Source organism: Tinamus guttatus, unplaced genomic scaffold (genome assembly GCF_059628265.1).
Source record: "Tinamus guttatus ecotype Peru unplaced genomic scaffold, ASM5962826v1 Tinamus_guttatus_pri_ptg000503l, whole genome shotgun sequence".
Lineage (NCBI taxonomy): Eukaryota > Metazoa > Chordata > Aves > Tinamiformes > Tinamidae > Tinamus > Tinamus guttatus.
Window position 1 is genome coordinate 4,847,912 of NW_028289037.1, and position 20,523 is coordinate 4,868,434.

Genomic DNA, 20,523 nt, shown 5'->3' on the forward strand with positions numbered 1-20,523 from the left:
AAACCTGTCAATCAATCCTTAAACTTTTTAGCTTGTCTTGAAGCACACATTAAACTGGATTCACTATGACTCAGGGCAGAGGCAAATTAAAAATATGCATCTTTCTTATGTGACAATTTGTCAGAGACAATCCATAACATTTAATTAAGCACCCATAAAATTTCAAAATTAATTCCAGCCCAAGCTGCCAACAAGAATATAATTCATAGGTGTTGTTTTTTTCCTTAACCTCCCCCCACACAGATCTGCACTATATTGAAAAGTAGAAAAAAAAAAAACAATGTTTTTGATCAGTTCTAGATGATTGACTGAGTTCCAAAAGGAAGGTATCTTGATTTGCTCCAGCTCATCCAAAGGTGTAAACGACAACTTTACAGAAAAGGCATTCTAAGGGGTCTTTTGCACAGTATCAGTTGTGCCCATTTCAAGATACACTGTGAAATTGCATTGCTTTTACCTCACAGCACTGTAGACCTTAGTCTACAGAGTAGGAAATATCTTATTCCTTTTTGTAACTAATGAGAGCAGAGCTAACTACAGCATAATACGAACAATATGGGGCAGTTCAGAAAAAAAAAATCTAAAGTTGGAGTTCAATATTGATGCCTTTGTTTGTACTGGAATCCTGAAGGACTCTGCCAATTGCTACTAATGCAGCACTTATATCTGGAAAACCCTTTAGTTTTCTGCCTTAAACTTCTTAAAGGGTCTGCAAACATGTTTCTCAAAATGAATAAAATGTTCCAGCTATGACAGAGGTGTTCACTCTTTATCTTACGTTTAAAACAGAATAAATATCAGGATACCCAACTAGACCTGCATTATTGGGTCTAATTTTCTGCATTCACAAAAATACCTAAAAAAAAAAAAAAGGCTGTGCACCAAGTGCAGTGGAGACCACAATTTCATTTTGAAAGTGCAGGAGTAACAGCTTTTCCAATATTTTGCAAAAAAAAAATCTCCTGGTTAGAACATATGCATGGGGTGGGGTGCCTTGGTCAAGCTCCTCTCTTTGCTTGTGAAAATTCAAACTTGCCTCTCTCTTAATAGAGGCTGTTTAAACATCAGAAAAGAGCTGACAGAAAAAAAAAAAAAAAGGGGGGGGGGGGAGGGTTGTCTCTGTAGGTCTATTCCAAAATTCCAATAGATGATAAAAGTTTACTTGCAAAATTATTATTGTACAAACTACTGAAAGAATCCTCAGAATAAGGAGGTACCCGGAGCACATCCAAGCAACCAGGCTGTTTGGAGAGATGTATCATTTTGGATTTGGGCTTCTGTTAAAAGAAGCAAAACTAATGTATGCTAAAAGAAACAAAATACATATATAAATATGTATATGTGTCTGTTTTTGTATGCATACATATATATTATGTGTATATAAATTATCTACAAAACAATGAGGTAAACAGCAATTATAGATTGTTCGCAGAGGCCACTCAGCACCCCTAGGACTATATGCCATCTGTTATGCTGTTTATATTTTACAATCACACGTCAGAAATTCTGTGTTTGCTGAAAATCCTTAACAGCTTATTTCAAGGTTGATACCATGAACTTTCATATACAGAAAGTTCCATCTGAGCAAATATCCTCACTTTCTTGGGTGTAAGAAGAAGCATTTTTCCAATGCTGAAACAAGGCAGGTCAATCTGTTTTATTTCCAGATAACATTAGAATTTTTCTGTTAGAATCTTTGAGCAAGCAAATATAGACAAATTCACCCATTTCTGCAGCTTGAGCTGAGCTGTCTTGTTACAGAACCCAAACTCAACCACTGTGTTGTGGTGGAAATTTCTCTGAAGCATCCTTCACTTTACAAGGAGCCACAAACACAAACAATTAGAATTTGCTATGCCAACTCCCATTACTTTGAAGAAAATTCCTGCCCTCAAATAGCCCTTTAAGAACCAGGATAAAACAGAATTAATTAGATCAAGAATTTTTCTCATAATACTATCCTTGCAATAAGTTAATAAAAAACAGTTACTCAAGGCACTTGGTTACAGTGTCCTAATGATATTATAAAATATAGAAAAACAAAATAGCTGTATACATATGTTAAGTGGCAGTTGCAAAAGTAGTAATACCACATTGTGCCTACTTTGCCTAAACTGAAAATCCCTCTCTTGAGAAAGGGAGATAGGCACTGAGGTTGAGGAGATTCCACTCATGGGCAAACTGGAATACAGGGGGAGGCAACCACTGAGCCAGGTCAGAATATAGGGTGGCAGTGAAACTGCAGTGACTTTCAAGCCTTCTTCCAAACCCATTAGCACCTCTGGCTCTGCTGCATCTCATTTCTTATTCCTTTCCTCTAATCTGGCAGCAGCCAAGGAGGCACAGCTGGGTAAGCAGGGCAGAAAGGCTGGAAATGGGCTACGCATTCCAGGTCTGGACTCTTGAGAAATTTAAACTACATCTAAAGGGAACCTACTTAGAGCAGATACTAGACACTATTACAGAAGTTGATGATGGGGCAGTTAAGAGGAGTATTTTGAGTTATAAGGTTGCCACTCTGAATGCAGTGGAAGAACTAAGCTAAGACCCTAAGGAAAGTCCCACCACTGGATCACAGCATCCTACGGAAGACTTCAGGGAAATGTGCTTCTGGAAAGCATTGTACTTCCCTCTTCCCCAACTGCAAAAAGGTCTTGGAAAAACCCTTAAGGGCTTTGGCCAACAATTCTCAGCTCTTTTGTTGTTTTTCAATCTTAATACATCAAAAAGGCAGTTCTGTAGTAAAGACTTTAGCCTGGGATTTATTCCGCTTTCCCACCTCAGTTTTGTGATCATTAATTCATTATGGTTCCTTTTCAACATACCACATGAAATCCTATGACAGAACAGTAAGCACACATAAAAAGACTGAACTAAGAAATGATGTTGCTAAGGAGTCTAGACTACAGAGAGTTGTAAGTCACCAAGGGATTGAAGTCCTTGCAAATGACAAGGCAAATAAAATACAGTTTTCAGGATAAATTACATTTTTCAAGAGAATTTTCAGGATGACATTTACCACAATGACTAAGCAATCCTCAACTTCGAAGAAATAAACTTAAAATATGAAAATTAGCTTTAGACATTTTGAGCATTAAAAATCTCTTTATTCTAAGCTAACAAAATAGTGCACAGCTTTATTCTCCTGTTACTGCACAGAATACTACAAAAAACAGCAATAAAAGGACCTTTATATCCCATAGTGCCTTGACAGATCATGTTTGTATGCATGTTTCTTCACAGTTACCCCATTCAACTCAGATAAGTGACGAGAAGCCTTTTACTTCACTAATACCACTGAACCATGCACCCTGCATCTTTTCTATTCTGTGCCAACAGCATGAAGCAGAGTGCTAACCTTCAGCTTCTCTTAAATTCCAGATTCCCAGAATACACAGGACTTAGAGGAGAGAAAAAAGAAGAGGGAGGACTGCCTACGCTGAGTGTCCTGTTTCTTTTGAAGCACTTACTCATAAGTACATTGTATTAACTTAGCCCTAGTTCATAGATAACAAGTCACTTAATTCCAGGGAAAACAAGAATTGGAAAACTGGCTACTCCCAGTAGCAGTATCAAAAGTGAAGCTATAGTGCTTGGAGGAAGAGCAAAGAGAGTTTTTTTAAGGCTTTTAGTATTTTTTTTTTCATTTTGTATCAAACTTTTTATAGATATATACTCACCTAAAAGAGAGGAGAAGGGGGAGGACACTCCCTGATATAAGACTTCATAGACTTGCCTTCATAGACTTCATAGAGATGCCTGGAATACCTGATTCTGATAAGACAAAGGGACGACTAAGAGAGGGAAAGAGACTAAACTGCTTTCTTAGGATACTCAGAGCAAAGATCTGTCTCAAGATGCATCCTGGCTAACTGAAAGCATAGGATTGACTTTATAAATTCTCTTCTCTTTGCAGACAAAGCAATCTGCCCTCCTTCCCACAGGCTGAAGCAAATGGAGAATGATCTGCTACTCCTCTGCTGCACACCAGAAAAGGACTGATCCCAGTCAATTGGTTCTCTGCATACAAGCATGTTGCGTTCTACATTCTTAGATGCCACAAAATCTCCCACAATATACATGTTTTGTAGTTAAATTCTGGAATGATAGGAGCTCAGAAATACATACATGGTACCACACAGACCATAAGCACGAATACACATGAAAACTACACCTGAAAGCCAATAGTTTGACACCATGTCAACAGTTTTTGCTTGCCTTTTACTTCTTGCAATATATGAAGAATCCATTTCTGTGCTAACCAGAAGTTATTAGCCCCTAAACTGTCCATTGCAGACTGGTGTGAAATATGACTGTGGACATGATTACAGGTGAAGGAAGCTGCATAGGGCAACTCATCTCTTGGCCTCCACCTAATATAGTAGAACTGATGAACATGTTGGGGAGAGGCTGGAGATTAGTTTAGATAAAGAAAATATCATGCTGTGAGTATTTAGCTCTATCTTTCTTCCTCCTACAACTAACCTGTGCTATTTTATAATTTGTTCTTCTTCATTACTCACTGCACACAGAAAGACAAGCTAAAGAGAGATATTTATATATCTCCAACTGTGCCAAAGTACACACAACTCCACATGGTAAAGACATCACAAGTCTAAATACTCTGATTCTGAAAATATGCAAAACTACCTTTCAGTGAAAAACAGGATATACAGCTAATGCATATTTTGCATTTGTTGGAACGTACTTTAATGAAACTATTAAGAAGTTTTAATTGCAGTATGTAATATTTTACTTCCTACCATATTCTGAAGAGAACAGATAATTTAATCAGAAAAAATAGCAGTTTTTGACTCAAACTTTACCCTGAGGCCAAACTGCCATAGAAGAGGTCTAACTACCTCCTACATTTTCTCCCAGCTGGTGTAAACACAGCAACCAATTCTGGTGGCTGACATGTAGAAGGAAGGCAAATGAGCTCTGCCACTCCACTTCCAATTCTTAAAAGCTGGGGAAAAAAAAAAAAAAGGCAACATATTAATACCCTCTTGATAAAGGAGCTGCCATTGTGGATGGACTAGAGTAGGGAGTGTGATTAATAACTCCTTTTATTCCTCCCCATGACACTGGCCACACAAATGAGAACAAGGGATGATCTGGTCTTTGGAATTAATCTCCACCCAGAATTCTTTCTAAATAACACATTCTCTTTGGCCTTTTTGTTCTTTTAAATTTGTACAAAATATTTCAACATGAGCCACTGTTTTCATCATCCTGTAAATGAAATGTAAGAGACAAAAAAATCATTAATTCCAGCACACTTTCATGAAATATGGTTTTCAGCTATTAAAGAACATTTCAGAGATAATGGAAAGATAATTATGTTGAAATGCAATTTTCAATTAATTACTTTTTAAATTAGGCTGCCTGATCTCCAACTGATGCCAAAAATGTAGAGTATAACCAGTATTAATCTACTGATAGCAATATCCCTACATTACTTTTTGTTTTTGTGGGGGTCTCCCTAACTATCTCTTTTTAAAGAGTTATTTAGACTCAGTATCTGAAAATGAGCTGGAGACACAGGACACAGGAACAGATTTTACAGGACTCTGATCCACATGTAATGCTATGACAAGTGAACACTTTCATCAATACAAGTGCATATGTGACAATCAATTGATCAGCTCTGAAAAGGGGTGCTTAAGCATTCCCAGTGAAAGTCCTAGTCTTTAAGATTCATAAAGTCTGCTTAATATTTCTAACTTAACTATTATCCAAATATGAGGGACAATAACAAAAACTGTATATGGAGGGCCATTAATCTCATAAACATTATTTACATGAGAATCTACAAGCTTTTTTAAAAAAATGTATTTCTAATGTTCAAATTACAGAAATCCAAATTAAATTTGGAATACACAATGGAGATTGCTCACTGGGATAACCTTTAGCATTTTCTGATCTAAGTATTTAACTTATGACACTTCTGATGTAATTCATTCTAAAAGATCTGTCAACCAAATATAATTATTTGTTACATGAAGCAAAATCAAATTTTCATCTATCACAGTGAAAGTTAACAGAGAGAAAAAAAAATAAAAAAGAAAAAGAAATGACATGCTCTCACACTGCTCCTACCAAACAGTACATATGACCGAACAATTGTTGGATATTATCAATGCCATTAATATCTCCTATCAAAACCAATGCTTTGCAATTTTTGAGGTCAAGTATCACGTCTCATCAAAGAAGTAAAGTCAAGAAAAACACTCTAGAAGGAAGTGGAAAGACTCCATTTTCATATATAAACTAGACTTTTCATCATAACATTGACACTGCAGCATCAGGTTTCGTATTATAAATTGACGCAAATTACTTAAATGGATTTGGAATATCTTCATCAATAACAGCAATCTAACATCCAAATAAGAACAAATAAAACCTTTCTACTAGCAGGTTTTATTTCATGCATGATTTCAAGATTGTTAGTATGTCCATATATGCTACGCACATAGATGCAAATATATACACATTTACTGTACAAATTTTTTTTTTTTAGAAGAAAGAGTGCTAAGGGACAGAAGGATTCTATAGGGGATTACCTGACATAAATAAATAGGACTGTGTCAGGTAATCCCCTATAGAATCCTTCTGTCCCTTAGCACTCTTTCTTCTAAGAAAATTCACTGATAATATAAATAAATAGGACTGTATTATCAGTGAAAAATATTATGACAAGTATACCTAAATTGTTGCATACTAAACAGAGTGAGGAACAGGTATCCTACACTGGAGATAGCCCCATGGGACAGCTGAAAATTATACTTACTGCAGTTAGGAAAAAATGGCTTAGACAATATGCTTCAAATCAAAAACAACTGAATAATGGAAAAAAAATAATTATAAGAAAAGTTCTCGGTGAATAAAACAATTAATCTGCTTGTGAAGATAGTGCCAAAACCTGCTGATAGATGAACTTGGACAAACTGTCATTTTTGTAATTGGCCAAAAAAACACAAGAATTATTTTTCTAAAAGTGTTCTAGGTCAACAGCATTCTCTGGTATTTTAACTCTAATGATCTTCCCTGCCTGTTGAGATTTTCACTGATTCTGTGATTCAGCTACCCTTATTAAAACACTTACTGCAATACTTCTATTAAGAAAATAATATATGAATAAGTCATTTGAACAGTTCTTGTGCATCCCTCCCCCTGCATGTGTTTGAAAGGTACAGGCGGACAAATTTCCACACATATTTCAATTCATGAATAAATGATTTGCTAATACTTAATACAATCCAATCCTAAGCATTTGGATCTTTCACCTGGGACAGTCATGCCCAATTCCAGAAGGTTTAAAATGCCCCACGTCAGCCAGAAAAAAAAAAAAAAAAATCTGGCAGCAATCTACATCTGCTTTGCACTGTGTGCAAATTTACAGCCTTTAGGAAAGTGAAGCTCTGTTAGTTGAACAAAGCCTGGGTTTGTTTCATCAGAATTGAAAGCTGTAGCTTAGCTAAGAAAGTGATAAAAGATGGGAAAGCTATGTCATCTGACCAATTATATATATTTATAGACCAACATTAGCAGTAGAATCTGTATTGCACAAGAGAGCTACAAGTCATCTCCCTTTTTGGCCAATTACTGCAATATTATAAATATCAGTAGTATTTTTTTCCATTTTGTTTACTAATACAGTTTGATAAACAGCAAGGACACACCATCATGCAGGGTTAATCGATTGCAAATGCAGCCATTATCATAAAACAAAATAGAATATAATAGATTGTACTGCAAAGTGAAAAACAAATGAAAAAGTCATAATTAAATATTCTGGATAAAGCATTTTAACCAGAATTTACTCATTCAGCCTCAGTAAATCTATATTAAATAAAATGCCTTCGGAGATGTAAGCCAAACATTAAAGAACATTAAGCTAGTATCAGGCTGCAAATTCTAGATCCAAACCTAGAGAAAAACAAAGTAAGCTTGCTATGTGTCTGAACAGGTGACACAAAAGCCTCTAAAACTGTTCAAAGCGCTGCATTGACCTTTGTTAGTCCACTATTACATACAGGTCGTAAATTTTAAAAAGTAATATAGCAAAGCAGTATCCATTTGATAACCTTATAATTCTTACTGTTATAAATGAAATATAGAATTTCAAAATTAAATGTTTTTTAAAGAAAACACCTTATATGGTTATGTTTTTCAAAAAGAGAGTAGAAATACACCTCAGGCAAAAACTTCTGCTGTTACTTTTATAGCATTAATTCAGTGACATAGAGTTTGACAGAAGGCATAAAGTAATACAACTGTAATTAGACAAGTAAAATGCGTGTTGATGTCACGACTACTTAATTCCTAATACATTCTGCCATAAGCAACTGTGAAATATTTAGTAACTGTGACAACGCTACTATTTGCTACTTTCCAGGAGTCAGCCATAAGATATTGGACTTAGCAACACAAAAAAAAATCTGTCTGGAAAAAAAAGGACATCTGCAACATCACTTGGGAACTTCAAGAAATTTATTTTCCTTATATTCAATTTAACTGGTTTAAATCCAAAGCCATCAATTGAGGACACGTTTCTCAAAACTCATCTTGCAAAAGACAGTTTGAGAACCCAAAAAGAAGCGGAAATTATAGTCCATCATCATCATCTGTATATTTGTGAGAGACTAGAGAAAGAGAGAGAAACCCTTCTTCTCTGTCTCATAGAAAGCAAGTAGGTGCAGCATATAACATTTAATTTGTGAAATGATTTCAGAGTGCATGTTATGTGCAGTATGGAAGTAAATCTATTCTTTTGCCAATTAACAGGTTCGCTCACCTGCTTTTCTATCACGTTATATAAATATGGCTACACCTTAAGATGTAATAAATGGTGAATAGGGCTGCAACCACTTCCCTTTTTTTTCCCTAAATATTCTAAATATTAGATGATATTTCAAACTGCTATGAAAAAAAAAAAGTGTATTGTGTTTTCATGTTGTTAGATGGGCTAAAATGTCATCAGAGTAGTCTGACGCTTTTAAAATAAAGTAGGATGTTAAAAATAAAACATTTTAGACACCAGTGTGACCCTATATAATACTAAGTTTGTGTGTTTGGGAAGTTTTCTTCTTAAAAAGTTGTAGTATTAAGAAGCGTATTTTTTCAATGTTGGAAATTCTTCATTCTCCATCTTTTAAAACAGTTGTAAATGATATCTAGTGCAAATCAGAAATAAGTCCTTGAGTTATTATCTCAGAAAAGATGGCAATTACATCAGGTAATGGGTAAGTGACAGTGGTATGCAGTTCCATAAACATATGTGGTACAAAAAAAAAGTAGAAGGAAAAGGATAAAAACAGGAGATTACGGCCAAGAGGGGAAAGTATCAAAAGGAAGGAAACTAACAAGGAGTGAGAGAGATGGACTTGTTAGCACAAAGAGAGGAAAAGAGGCAGAGGGACCACTAAAGATGGACCAAAATGCTCAAAACTGAAGAAGATGCAGCAGAAATTCAAGTATCTTAAAAATCTTATGAAATCACCTCGATGCCCTCAACACTGCACAGAAAACAGGCTTGCAGACCAGGCTGCCAGCATCTCCCTGGCAGGTGTCCTGACTCTCTACGTATCCAGGAAGATGTTCCTGGGAAATTCTCCCCAGAAAGCCAAGGAAACACTGCGTGCAGTTTTGAAGGGTAGGACTTTCCACTAGAAATATTCACAGATTGCTCAGTTTTTCTGTTCCTGGATGTCACCATGGCTAGCAAAACACAATACATTTCCTAGGCTTCAGTTGCTTGCAAGTGAGGGACGGTCTTCTCTTCCTTCATAACAGATTTTCTACAATTCTCCTCATCCTACTAGCCCTTCTGTAAATTACTTTTTGATGTCCTATTTCTTGCATTGCGATATACACTGGGAGAAAGCAGGTCATGAAGGAACTTGCTTACCTATAGTAGAAATGCTTCACTTTGTATATAAGAGGAAAGCAAGGTTTGTACAGCAAATTATCTTTTGTCAAGTTGAACAACATAGCTGAGGAAACAAGCACACAAAGCCTTCTAATCTGTACTTCTGCATGCTTAAGGCTTAAATAGTTTTCCACTTAAATCAATGGGCCTAAGACACAACCTTCCCTTACAAGCCTATTCTTGCTTTAATATTCTCAGACCATCATGGCTACAGGAACACTATTATGATGTCCCAGTAACACTTTATAATCATTTTGTTGTTAACTACCACACTCAGCTCTATGTGCCAGCAACACTAGCCTGGCAGTACACTGCTCTGTTCTCTATGCTAGTTCTTTTCCAGTTCTATTTTTAATAAGCCATCAAAATCATCAGTTTTTGTACAATTTTAATACATTTCTCTATTTTGACAACAACACTTAAATTTGGGTTAGTGAGTGCATTCATCTACTTTTTGTTAACGAGATTATCAGCAAAACTGCAGACCAGATAGTGCCAAGACTGACCCTAAAAACACTGTTTTAACCTGAATGTCTTCTCTTTCGAGACCCACTGCAATCACTTCCTTAGCAAATGTTACTTTTGTAGTAGGTTACCTGAAGAAAACAGAGCTTTTTACAGGGAGGAAGTGAGTTATTACTTGAAGTAATGCACCTCCAAGAGCACCCCTGGCCTTTTACAGTAGCAAATGCAGGGTTCCTGCAAGCCCAGTCCTTTCTGTCTCTTGACTGTGTGATTGTCCTCAGGCTTCAGCTGCCTCTTCCCAAAGAGCAGAGCAAAGACTTTTTAACATCTATGTGCCACAAAGAAAGAATACCTAGACCATTTTAAGAAATAGTCATTTGGCTAGTCGATCTTGACTTATCCTTTTTTTTTTTAATCCTTTTTTGTTGTTGTTTTTAGGTAATTTAAGCTAGCCAGGAGTATAGTCTTGAGTGGATGATGAGCCCTTTAACCTTTTTTTCCTGAAACAGCTGCAACTCAACTACATCACACGAAAGAAAAATTCTTTTAAACACACTATAAACCATATTGAACCATGTTAGCAAAATTATGAATTGTTGCTATGACCCAAATGAAACACATCCAGTTAAAAAACAGTTTGACGCTATAAAGAGAATGCACTTTGGTCTCAGGTGCCACCTTAAATATTTGTCTGTTATCTTATAGGATAGCAATACGTAATATTTATCCATAACATAAATGAATGCTACAAAATATAAAATATTGCCCCTATGCATAATAAAAAGAGAGAAAAATCATATTAAGTTTACTTACTTGGTTAAGTATATCTTGTTTCTGTTATGCATGCAAGAAAGAAAGAGCACACATGCATTAATGAAGTACAGTAAAACCCAGACTCTTTTTTCTGTATTAGAACCACTTTAATTAGAAGATTAGTGAAACTGAGAAACAGGTTTAAAAGATGACATAAAATAATCCATTTTCTTGAATTTGCAGGCACCAGGAAAAGAGTCCTAGTCAGCATTATAGCCTTGGTTAATTAGACAGCATAAGCAATTTATTTTTAACCATGCAATCACAAATATCCAAGGAAAAGAAAATAAATACAATGTTTGCATCTTGTGTAAATGAAAAAGAAAATACTTGTTGTCAAGAATGTTAATGAAACAATTTAATCAGAAATCAATACAGTGATAAACACTGCCTTAGGAGTCATTGCCACATGCTGCTTCTGTTTCTACTTCTACTTATTTTTACAAAGACACTGTACTAACTTTCTACATTCTTCTACATTGTCCACAGGCTGCTATGCACACATACGTATTAAAGTGATATTATCTTAAAATTCCAAATACTATTACAGACTATGTACTGCACCCTGTCTGGTTGTCGGGCTGGGGCTCCTCCATACAACTTCCATCCTCACTCTTCCTGCCCTGGCTAACCCCCAAAGATGTAGGTGGGTAGCTAAGCAGGTCCACAAGAAATTATGATGCACTCCAGCGCATCAGCCAGGACAGACGATCCATCAAGAGGCTCAGCCTGCAAGCACTCAGTGCTGTGCTTCTGCTACCCAGGCTAGATACAGTCTGTAGCTCACTGTACTTCCTTAATCCTTGCTAGCCTATTCAGCACTCTCCACCAAATAAAATGCCTGGAATTAATTAATTTAGACAAATCTCAAATGATTTAGACACTATTTAGACACATTTTCCAGAAGGCTGATCTTAACATCCCTATAACTCTTACATGAGGTGTAAAATCTAGTCTTAATTAATGTTGATAACAACATACATATACAAGGGGGCAGGAGGGCAGAGGTTAATTAGTGTTTGCAGTTTTAGTCATCTCCCTTACACTGAAAGCTAGGGTAAAAGCAACAGTGACAGCTCCATATATAAACTCCCTATACTGGATGACCTGCTGATAATCAGCTTCACCATTTCCACTAAGCCCAAAAATCATTCACTCAACAAGATACAAAATAATGAAAAAACAATCCAGATGATTTCAGGTGACAAGCTTTGAATATCCATTGCTTTTCGTTTGCTATTTCTGTCCCATTAAATCGGCTTGTGATTAAAAAAATAATAGTAATACAGAAGCAATAGAGAGGTATAAATTTCTGAGCCCTTTAAGCAGAGAGAAGCCTGAAACAAGAAGTTCTTAAGCCTTTTTCTTAAGAACATAAATACATCACACTGAAAAATGTCCTGGCACAGTTCTGTGTCCCAGGTTTATTAGTCTAAAAACTGACATATCTTTTTACAGATTTTTGACAACACTATACTTGGAAAATAGTTGGAGTGCTTATGAGATAATTATCTAGGAAATAAAGAGCTAAATGGTAACATGCTGGTATCTTCTACAAAACAAAACACTGGATTCTTAACAGTTTAAAATTTTATTTCTATAGCATGGAAGGAGAAAGCTATCTCATAACTGATTTTAGCTGGAGCTTTGTATCTTTGGTATCTCAAGCTGCCCATGTTAAAACACTTAAAAAAAAAATCAGGTAATAATTACGTTAGTTAAATAGTACTTCCAACACAGACAGACATCATCTGATCAGGTACAGTCAGCTCTCAAATCATCTTGTGAATATTTTAACCAGGTAGCAGGCTGGGTGAACACCAAAAATGTGCCCACACACCCATGCTTTGTGCCAGGGCACTTGAGCCTGCCTGGGGTTATTCCCTCAGCTGCAGAAGAATGTAATTCCACCTGCTGTGCCTCCAGCTCGGCAGCTTATGGCATGAAACCTGAGCTAATAAATCCTACTGAACCCCAACACTAGCTTTGCTGCTAGCTGTATTTTCCTTTTGCTGCTCTCCCTGAATTTTGAGTGCTAAGCAATGCAGTGCAAGAGCTATTGGCAACAGCCTGAATCCAACATGGGCAACCCGAGCAGTGGTGAATACACCGATCCCTGCTGAAAACAGTGGAGACGCTGTAGGGAGTTTGGTTTGCTTTGCCCTTCCCTTTGCAGCCTCCCATCTTGCCTTTTGGTTTGGTTGCTGCCCCGCTCCCCGTGTCCCTGTGCTGCTCCATGCAGCAGGATGCTCTGTGCAAACAATTTTAGAAATTAAGAACCACAGGAAACACTGCATGTGGCCAGGGGTGTCTGCTAATCCCAGTTTTGTGCAGATTTTGCCAGGTCCACTTGACTTCAGAGGAAGCTGCTGTCCCAGGTGCCCATATCACTCACTTTTCACCACGACTCATTCTCCATATACCCCAAAATTAAAGGGTTAGTTAAAGACCATTAAAAGAGCTTAATTTTACAACTTACTTTAAATACTGATCTGTTTACACACCAATATTGATATATTTATAATATGTATTACCTACGAGACAACAAGTATTTAAATATATTCACAAATAAACCATTCGCTTGTACTTTAAAAGCCTGTATTTCACAAAACTGAAAACTTGTCTGGAAAGTGAAAAGAAATGAAAAATTTCAAGAGAAAAAATGAGAATTAAGAAAATTTTAAGACAATTTTAAAATATACATTAGGAGTACAAAGAAAGCTGCAGAAGTCAAAAAAGAAAGAGTAAATACTGAGTTTGTAAATTAACATTTCACATGTTTCTAAAAAAATTATTTAGATTCCAACAGGAGTCAGTAAAGGGAAAACACACAGCCTGCCACACTGGAGAAAAAATGAGAAGACCCCAGCATTCGGATCTTGTTTAAAAGATAACACTACTACAATGAGGTATGAAATACTTCCCTCAGAGAGTAGAGAAAAAAAAAATTAAAATCAGTAAAACAACAAATGCTATGCTGTTCTAAATTCAAAGTGTCAAACAACATTTCAATATTTCATTGGGTTACAACTAGCTTGCTTGACAACAATTCTTGACTTTTACATCCTGAAGGGAAGATCAAAGCATTTTCACAATGATTGGTTCATTCTTTTGTTTAACATTCCACACAACACAAGCAGAGTAAGGAAGATTACAGAAATAGGTGTTTACTGAGATACATTTTGAATCGCACTTGATAGAAGTGATATAAATTACAATCAAGAGTATCAAAAAAAAAAAAATCCAGCTTTTTTGACCAGACAAAAATAGAATATTTGCTTTAGGAGTGAATCCGTAGCCACAGCACACACATACAAGTGTTTCTTCTGCTAAATTCTTTGCTTCACAACACGAGAATGTATTTTGTATTAAAGGATATACCTATACATATGAGAAGCAGAATTTAAAAAGAAATCTGAACTGAACGGTTTAAAAAGAAATCTTAACTGAATACATCATCCTTCTATAATCTTTGAAAATATGCCTAACGTTTCCAACATTCAAAACAATAGGGAAATATATTAAATTTACCCTAACATTTTTATTTTAAATTTAAAAAAAGAAAATGCCTGTGTAAACTATAAACTATTCAATAGTTCTGCACAATATGATGTTATAAATGATTTATTATTTAAAATACACATATTTTTATTTTTTTCAAACAGACCAATCACCCCAAATAGCTGATTCATGAGTAATCTTCTATTCCTAAATGTTTAGAGTTGCCATAACACTTGTAGGTATTTTCCCCACCATTTTTGACCATCAAAAAAAGAAGAAAAATTACCCCTTCAGGATTATATTTTGCTAGCACTCCACTGCCATGGAATTCTTCCAAGACATCCTTAATTTTCTTGGTGGAATCTAGACAAGGAATAAAGAGAAAAAATGAAAATACAGAAAACTGATTTACATAAAATGAACTGTAATTAGAAAGGCAACAACAAAATGGCTAATAGCTTTTCTGAAAGCACATTAATAATTTCCTCTAGTTGCAAGAGAGCTCCCGGCACAAAGAAAATGAGAACAAATTGTACCCTCTCACCAAACACTGTAAAACTCAGCAAATAAACACACGCACACAAAAATCGCAGATGCATATACTCTTTGACCCAAACCTTGATTGCTGTTGGATAGTATATTTCTGAAGGATTGCTTTGCAAGGACTATTTCAAGTCACTATTTTTTTTTTTTTTTTTGTCCTTGAAACATGAGTTAACAGTGGAACTTGCTCATTCTCAGCAGCATTACTAAATCTCCTCTGGCATAGTTGCCAATGAGTAAAGGAGCTGTCAGAGCAGTGAGACAATATCAAGTTAAAGGGAAAGGTCACGGAAAAATCTTTTTCTCAAATCATGTCACAGGAAAAACGTTGCTACTGAAACCCCAACTTTTGCAAACCTCTAAAATATTCTAACCTCTAAAATATTCTAATATTCTAAACTGCTGTCAGCTATAATAGCTTTGGGGAAAATTTTGTATAACAGAATTGTGCAAAACTGCTCTAGTTCAGCAACACATTTGCCTTTTAACTCATCCATTTTGTTTATTTCAAGTTACTTGTCTACTTGCAAAACAAGAGTCAATTCACTAAGTAGCCACTGCATAAAAGCCTAAAACTCAGGTTATTTTAGAATATCTCATGCACTTAATCAACCTCTCCACCTTGAACAAAAAGAAATGTAATTCATTTTTTTTCTTTAAATACAACATTCAGGTACATAACGGCCAAATGTGCATTATGGCCATAACCCTGCAATAAACCATGGACCCTAATGAGTAGCCGATTCATTACAGAAGCAAACAGGTATCCTGAATGGCTGCACATTTATTTCTATGGCAAAATCTGGAGGGAAAGAACGCAAACAAAAAGAAAGGAATAAAAACAGGACTGTCAGCAGTGTGTTGGACATTAGCAACTCATTAAAGAAATTACAAATAACAAAACCCAGTCTTACTAAGTTTTTAATTTTATCAACAAAATAGAGAATTGTAAAAGCTTTTAAGAGATTAAGAAATTCCTCAACTATAAATTGGCTCCAATACCTTTATTTAATAAACTATGTGACTTGAGAGGAGAAAATACGACAGCAAAGAATTAAAAAAAAAAAATGTAACAGTTTGCAATAGCTTTGAATAGGAGGAATTTCACAAGGGTAAAGTTCAATTTCAAGAGGTGATAAAGGACAGCATTTTAGGGAGGGTAGGTATCAGAGTTTAGGTTGCAAAAAGAATGGCTTCTGCCAGTGTCAGTCATTTTCTAATCCTTTCTTAAGTGAAAACACCTGATACTTTCTGCGTGGCACAATACAAGGGTTTATATGATTAATCAGATATATTTTGACTTTACCTGTCCAGTTGCAACTAATCAAATTTCCCTTGACATGTGGGCAGTCATGATAAATACTTATTTGATAAACAGCCATCTATAATTTTACTGCTACGTGATCCTAAATATAGCAAACGATTTCAACTTTATTGCCTAAACGAATAAAGAACCAAAATCTGTAATCAAAGAATGAACTAAAGAAAAAAAAAAGAAAAAAAAAGTTCTGTAAGAACTATAATTAGAAATTACTCAGTTAGACATTGTTTTCTGATTAGGATAAGCAGAGAGATTGATAACCGACAGCAAGTTGTATTTCTCTTGGGCTTGGAAAAGCATTTCAAAATGCTTTTCAGTAGTTGTATGAACACACAAAGCACTGCATCTTACGGTAATGAAATCAATACTCATGAAAAAGGCAAACTGAACTGAGTAACTGCATGAAAGTGGGGCTTGAAACTAAAATAAAACTTTTTCTTTTTTTCTGATTTTTGGGAAGAAAAGGGGAAGAAGGCAAATATACATGAAATAAGAAGAGAAATCTTCCCACACACATTCTATTACACAAAGAAAATATTCTTCTTAAATTAAAAAATGGCCCACTTGCTAGAGATTTTACAAGAGTTAGCTGAGGTTTTTCTCCTAGGAATGACCACATTTCTTTCATATTTTCCCAGATAGATTCTATTCATCTCTAAGTGAGTATTGTGCCTGGGCAAATGCAATTAAAACTGAAGAAAATAAGTGTTATGTTTCTAATTAAAAATATATTAAATCTTTGCTTTTAATTTTGTTCAGATTCTTCTTAATCAAATATGATTGAGATAGAAACATTCTCTATTACAGCAACTGCGCAACTATTCTGTATTTTTCTGCAAGTCAGCTTAAGGCAGTCTTCCAGAAAGTGTACCAAGTTCCAAGCTTGAAACATCAGTCAAGAAAAAAAAGGGTCTGTGGATCTAATTTCTGCATCAGTTGTCCCAACAGAACTCTTTGAGAGACTTCCGAAGTCTAAACTGGAGCTATATTTATTATACCACACCATACATTCGAAAACTGAGGCAGAACCAAAATCTTTGGTTCGGTCATTCATTTTTCAGTCCATGTAACAGTATCCAAAGAAACCTGAAGAGATTTTATCAAATTCTGTGAAATAACATATCAACATTTTAAGCTGAATGCCAGCTAACAACAGTTTCTGCATGTCATCTCTTCAACAGAGTTGGTGCTCTCTCAACAAAAATAGTTCTCCTTCTACAGTCTCCAAAAGGCAGTAGTAGGAGCATGTTCTATTTTTACTAAGTTGAACTGAAAGGATACGAGTCTCAAGATCATTCTTACCTGGTGACCACATTAAAAACAAACATACAAACAAAAAAGTAGGAGTCTTTATCATAGAAGGTCTATACCCCTAGAAGGGGGTAGAAGGTCTGCCCCCTCAAGGGAGGCAGTGAGAAAGATGGTGCTGGCCTCTCTTCACTGGTGGCCACTGACAGAACTAGAGATAATGGCCACAAACTGAAACACCAAAAGTTCCACAGGAACTTAAGGAAAATTTTTTTTAACAGTGAGGGTGACAGAGCCCTGGAACAGGCTGCCTAGAGAGGTTGTGGAGTCTCCTTCTCTGGAGATCTTCCAAACCCGCTTGGATGCAGTCCTGTGCCACGTGCTCTAGGTGACCCTGCGTGTGCAGGGGGGTTGGACCAGATGACCTCTAGAGGTCCCTTCCAACCTTAAGCATTCTATGGTTCTATGGTTTGAAAACTCTGAGCCAAAAATAAAGGAAACTCCAATCAAGCACTCTCTCAATTCTACTAATAAAAAAAAAAATGCTAGGTAAATGCTTTCTGGCAAAAGTTTCCCAAACTTATACCAAACAGTAACTAAAAAAAAAAAAAAAACTTAATATTAACAATATTATGTAGCTAATATATATATTGCATATATGATGCATAGTATAGTACATAGTACAGCATATACAATATGGACAATAACATAGTATATATATATCATATACTACATATATATATTGTGTGTGTGTGCGTATAGCATAACCCTAGGAAAAAAAAAAAAGTATATAAAAGCTAGAAGACTTTCTGGTAATATAAAGTATACAATTCAAATGATTTCATACTGCATTTTTTCCTGGTGTTTTGCTTTCATCCAAAATTAAGCATCAAATGAATCTTTCTGTACACCAATATTCAACATTTTAGTCAGATATAGTTTATTTAGAATAATATTAAAATAAAAAATCGCACTTCAACAATTGTTTAAGAAATAGAAACTATTTCATAAAACTAGGGTCTCAGCATTAGGACTACCCATTTAGGACCTTTGAAAATTTGTGGGGAGCATTCTATGAATTTATCTTCTTTTGTTCTTTTAGTTTTGTTATTTCTGTATGATATGATAAAGTTATATCTATATGATAAAGCTATTTTGTTCTTTTCTTCTGTAAGCTTTTATGTTGAACAAAAATGCTGCTTCACATATCTTAAAATTATTCTTGTTGGAATTTGACCTTTCTTATCACAGATGTGTAACTTTCTCAATTGCTTAGTCTGGTAAAGCACAGAATGGAAATATAATTCTCATCACCTGTGTGCATATTTGTTCAAGCTTTAAGTCTCCATCCTCCTATCAGGCAAATTTTCTCTGTTGAGCTCAACTTATTCACACAAGCTCTCCCCTTCATCCAAAGTCATTACACCTATCCAAATAAGTAAAGTTATCAGAATTTCACTTTTTATCTCATTTCTCATAAAACTCCCACCACAGAGGTACACATTGCCAAGAGCAGTCTCAGCAATAGTTCTTATTTTATGAACCGCTTCAGTACAAAATAAACCATACAGTTCAAATAAAGAGATAAGTCATAGCATTATGCAAACTTAGGAACATTTCTCTAAGCCAGGAAGACAGACATAAACAGAAATTCACAATCACCCTGCTAACCTTCCAGCTACTCTAGGACAAAGTATGTCTGGATAGTAAAAAGAGCAGCTCCTTCCTGCATTGATAACATACTTAAGTTCTACATTGTTGGTGAAAAATGAAACAAGACTTGTTAATTCTCTTCTTTATATATATATTCTGGTTAGTGAGCAAAACAGATTCTGTGTTCAGGTTGTGTTTTTAGGAAACATTTTTTTTCAAATCCAAAGGACAAATTTAGTCATTGATACTCTTTCCTCCTGCCATACTTGTAAAACAGGTAGTAGAAAAAATTACTAATTCACAAAAGCTGTTTGAATTCAAATTCAAAATTCTTAAAATTGAATTCCTGAAGAGCATTGATGATTTATCAATAACAACAGGTTTTTTTTTCTTTTTTCTTTTTTTAAATGCAAGGTCTAATCAGAGCTTTGGCTGAACTACTTGCTGTCATTTATTTAAAGATAGCTTATTTCCCCATTTTCTCTTCAGTTCTTATTGAAACAAAGTAATAGGAATATATTTTTCACATTCTAAGCACTATTCTCAAACATATGTGATTAGTCCTCACAAGCCTTTCCAGGTCTTACACAGAGAGGTAAAAAATTTCATTCGAGATCTCACTGTTTTATACAATCTTTACTGCCACTTAATTTCCCTCTTCACCTATCTCCATGTTATTATCTCCTATTCCATTGCAAGAAGTTATTTTTGTCTGAGATCTTGATCCACTGCTGCAGCACTTACTGACAACAGATGTAAATCTCACACACGCTATGGGCTAGTTTGTAGCCTATTCATTCTGATCCAAATTATCTACATAATCACTGGAAAATGGCGACAGAAGCACAAGTCTCAAATGTGAACCTGTGTTCTCACTGTTGCCTCTGCACATCGTAGCGACTTACTGCTTTTTGAGCCTTCTCGTTAAATTCATAAGCACCATTCACATGTTCAAAGTTAAATATAAATATACTCTTTAATCTCATCGGATAGCTGTTATCTGTTGTGTTTTTTTTTTTTTTTTTTCCTTTAAGGACAGATTATT

General features: G+C 35.4%; 1 protein-coding gene across 5 annotated transcripts in view; it reads right to left on the reverse strand.

Annotated features, from left to right (window-relative positions):
• Positions 1-20,523, reverse strand: part of DGKB (diacylglycerol kinase beta) — a 326,104-nt gene that overhangs the window by 249,592 nt on the left and 55,989 nt on the right. For 3 of the 5 annotated variants that reach the window (XM_088533500.1, XM_088533499.1, XM_088533497.1), the window contains exons 3-4: positions 15,000-15,076; positions 11,213-11,233 (exon numbers count right to left, since the gene is read on the reverse strand). In XM_088533500.1, the coding sequence (XP_088389626.1) occupies positions 11,213-11,233; positions 15,000-15,076 (98 nt within the window). The remainder of the gene's footprint in view (positions 1-11,212; positions 11,234-14,999; positions 15,077-20,523) is intronic. The other 2 variants (XM_088533501.1, XM_088533498.1) reach the window with 1 other exon arrangement.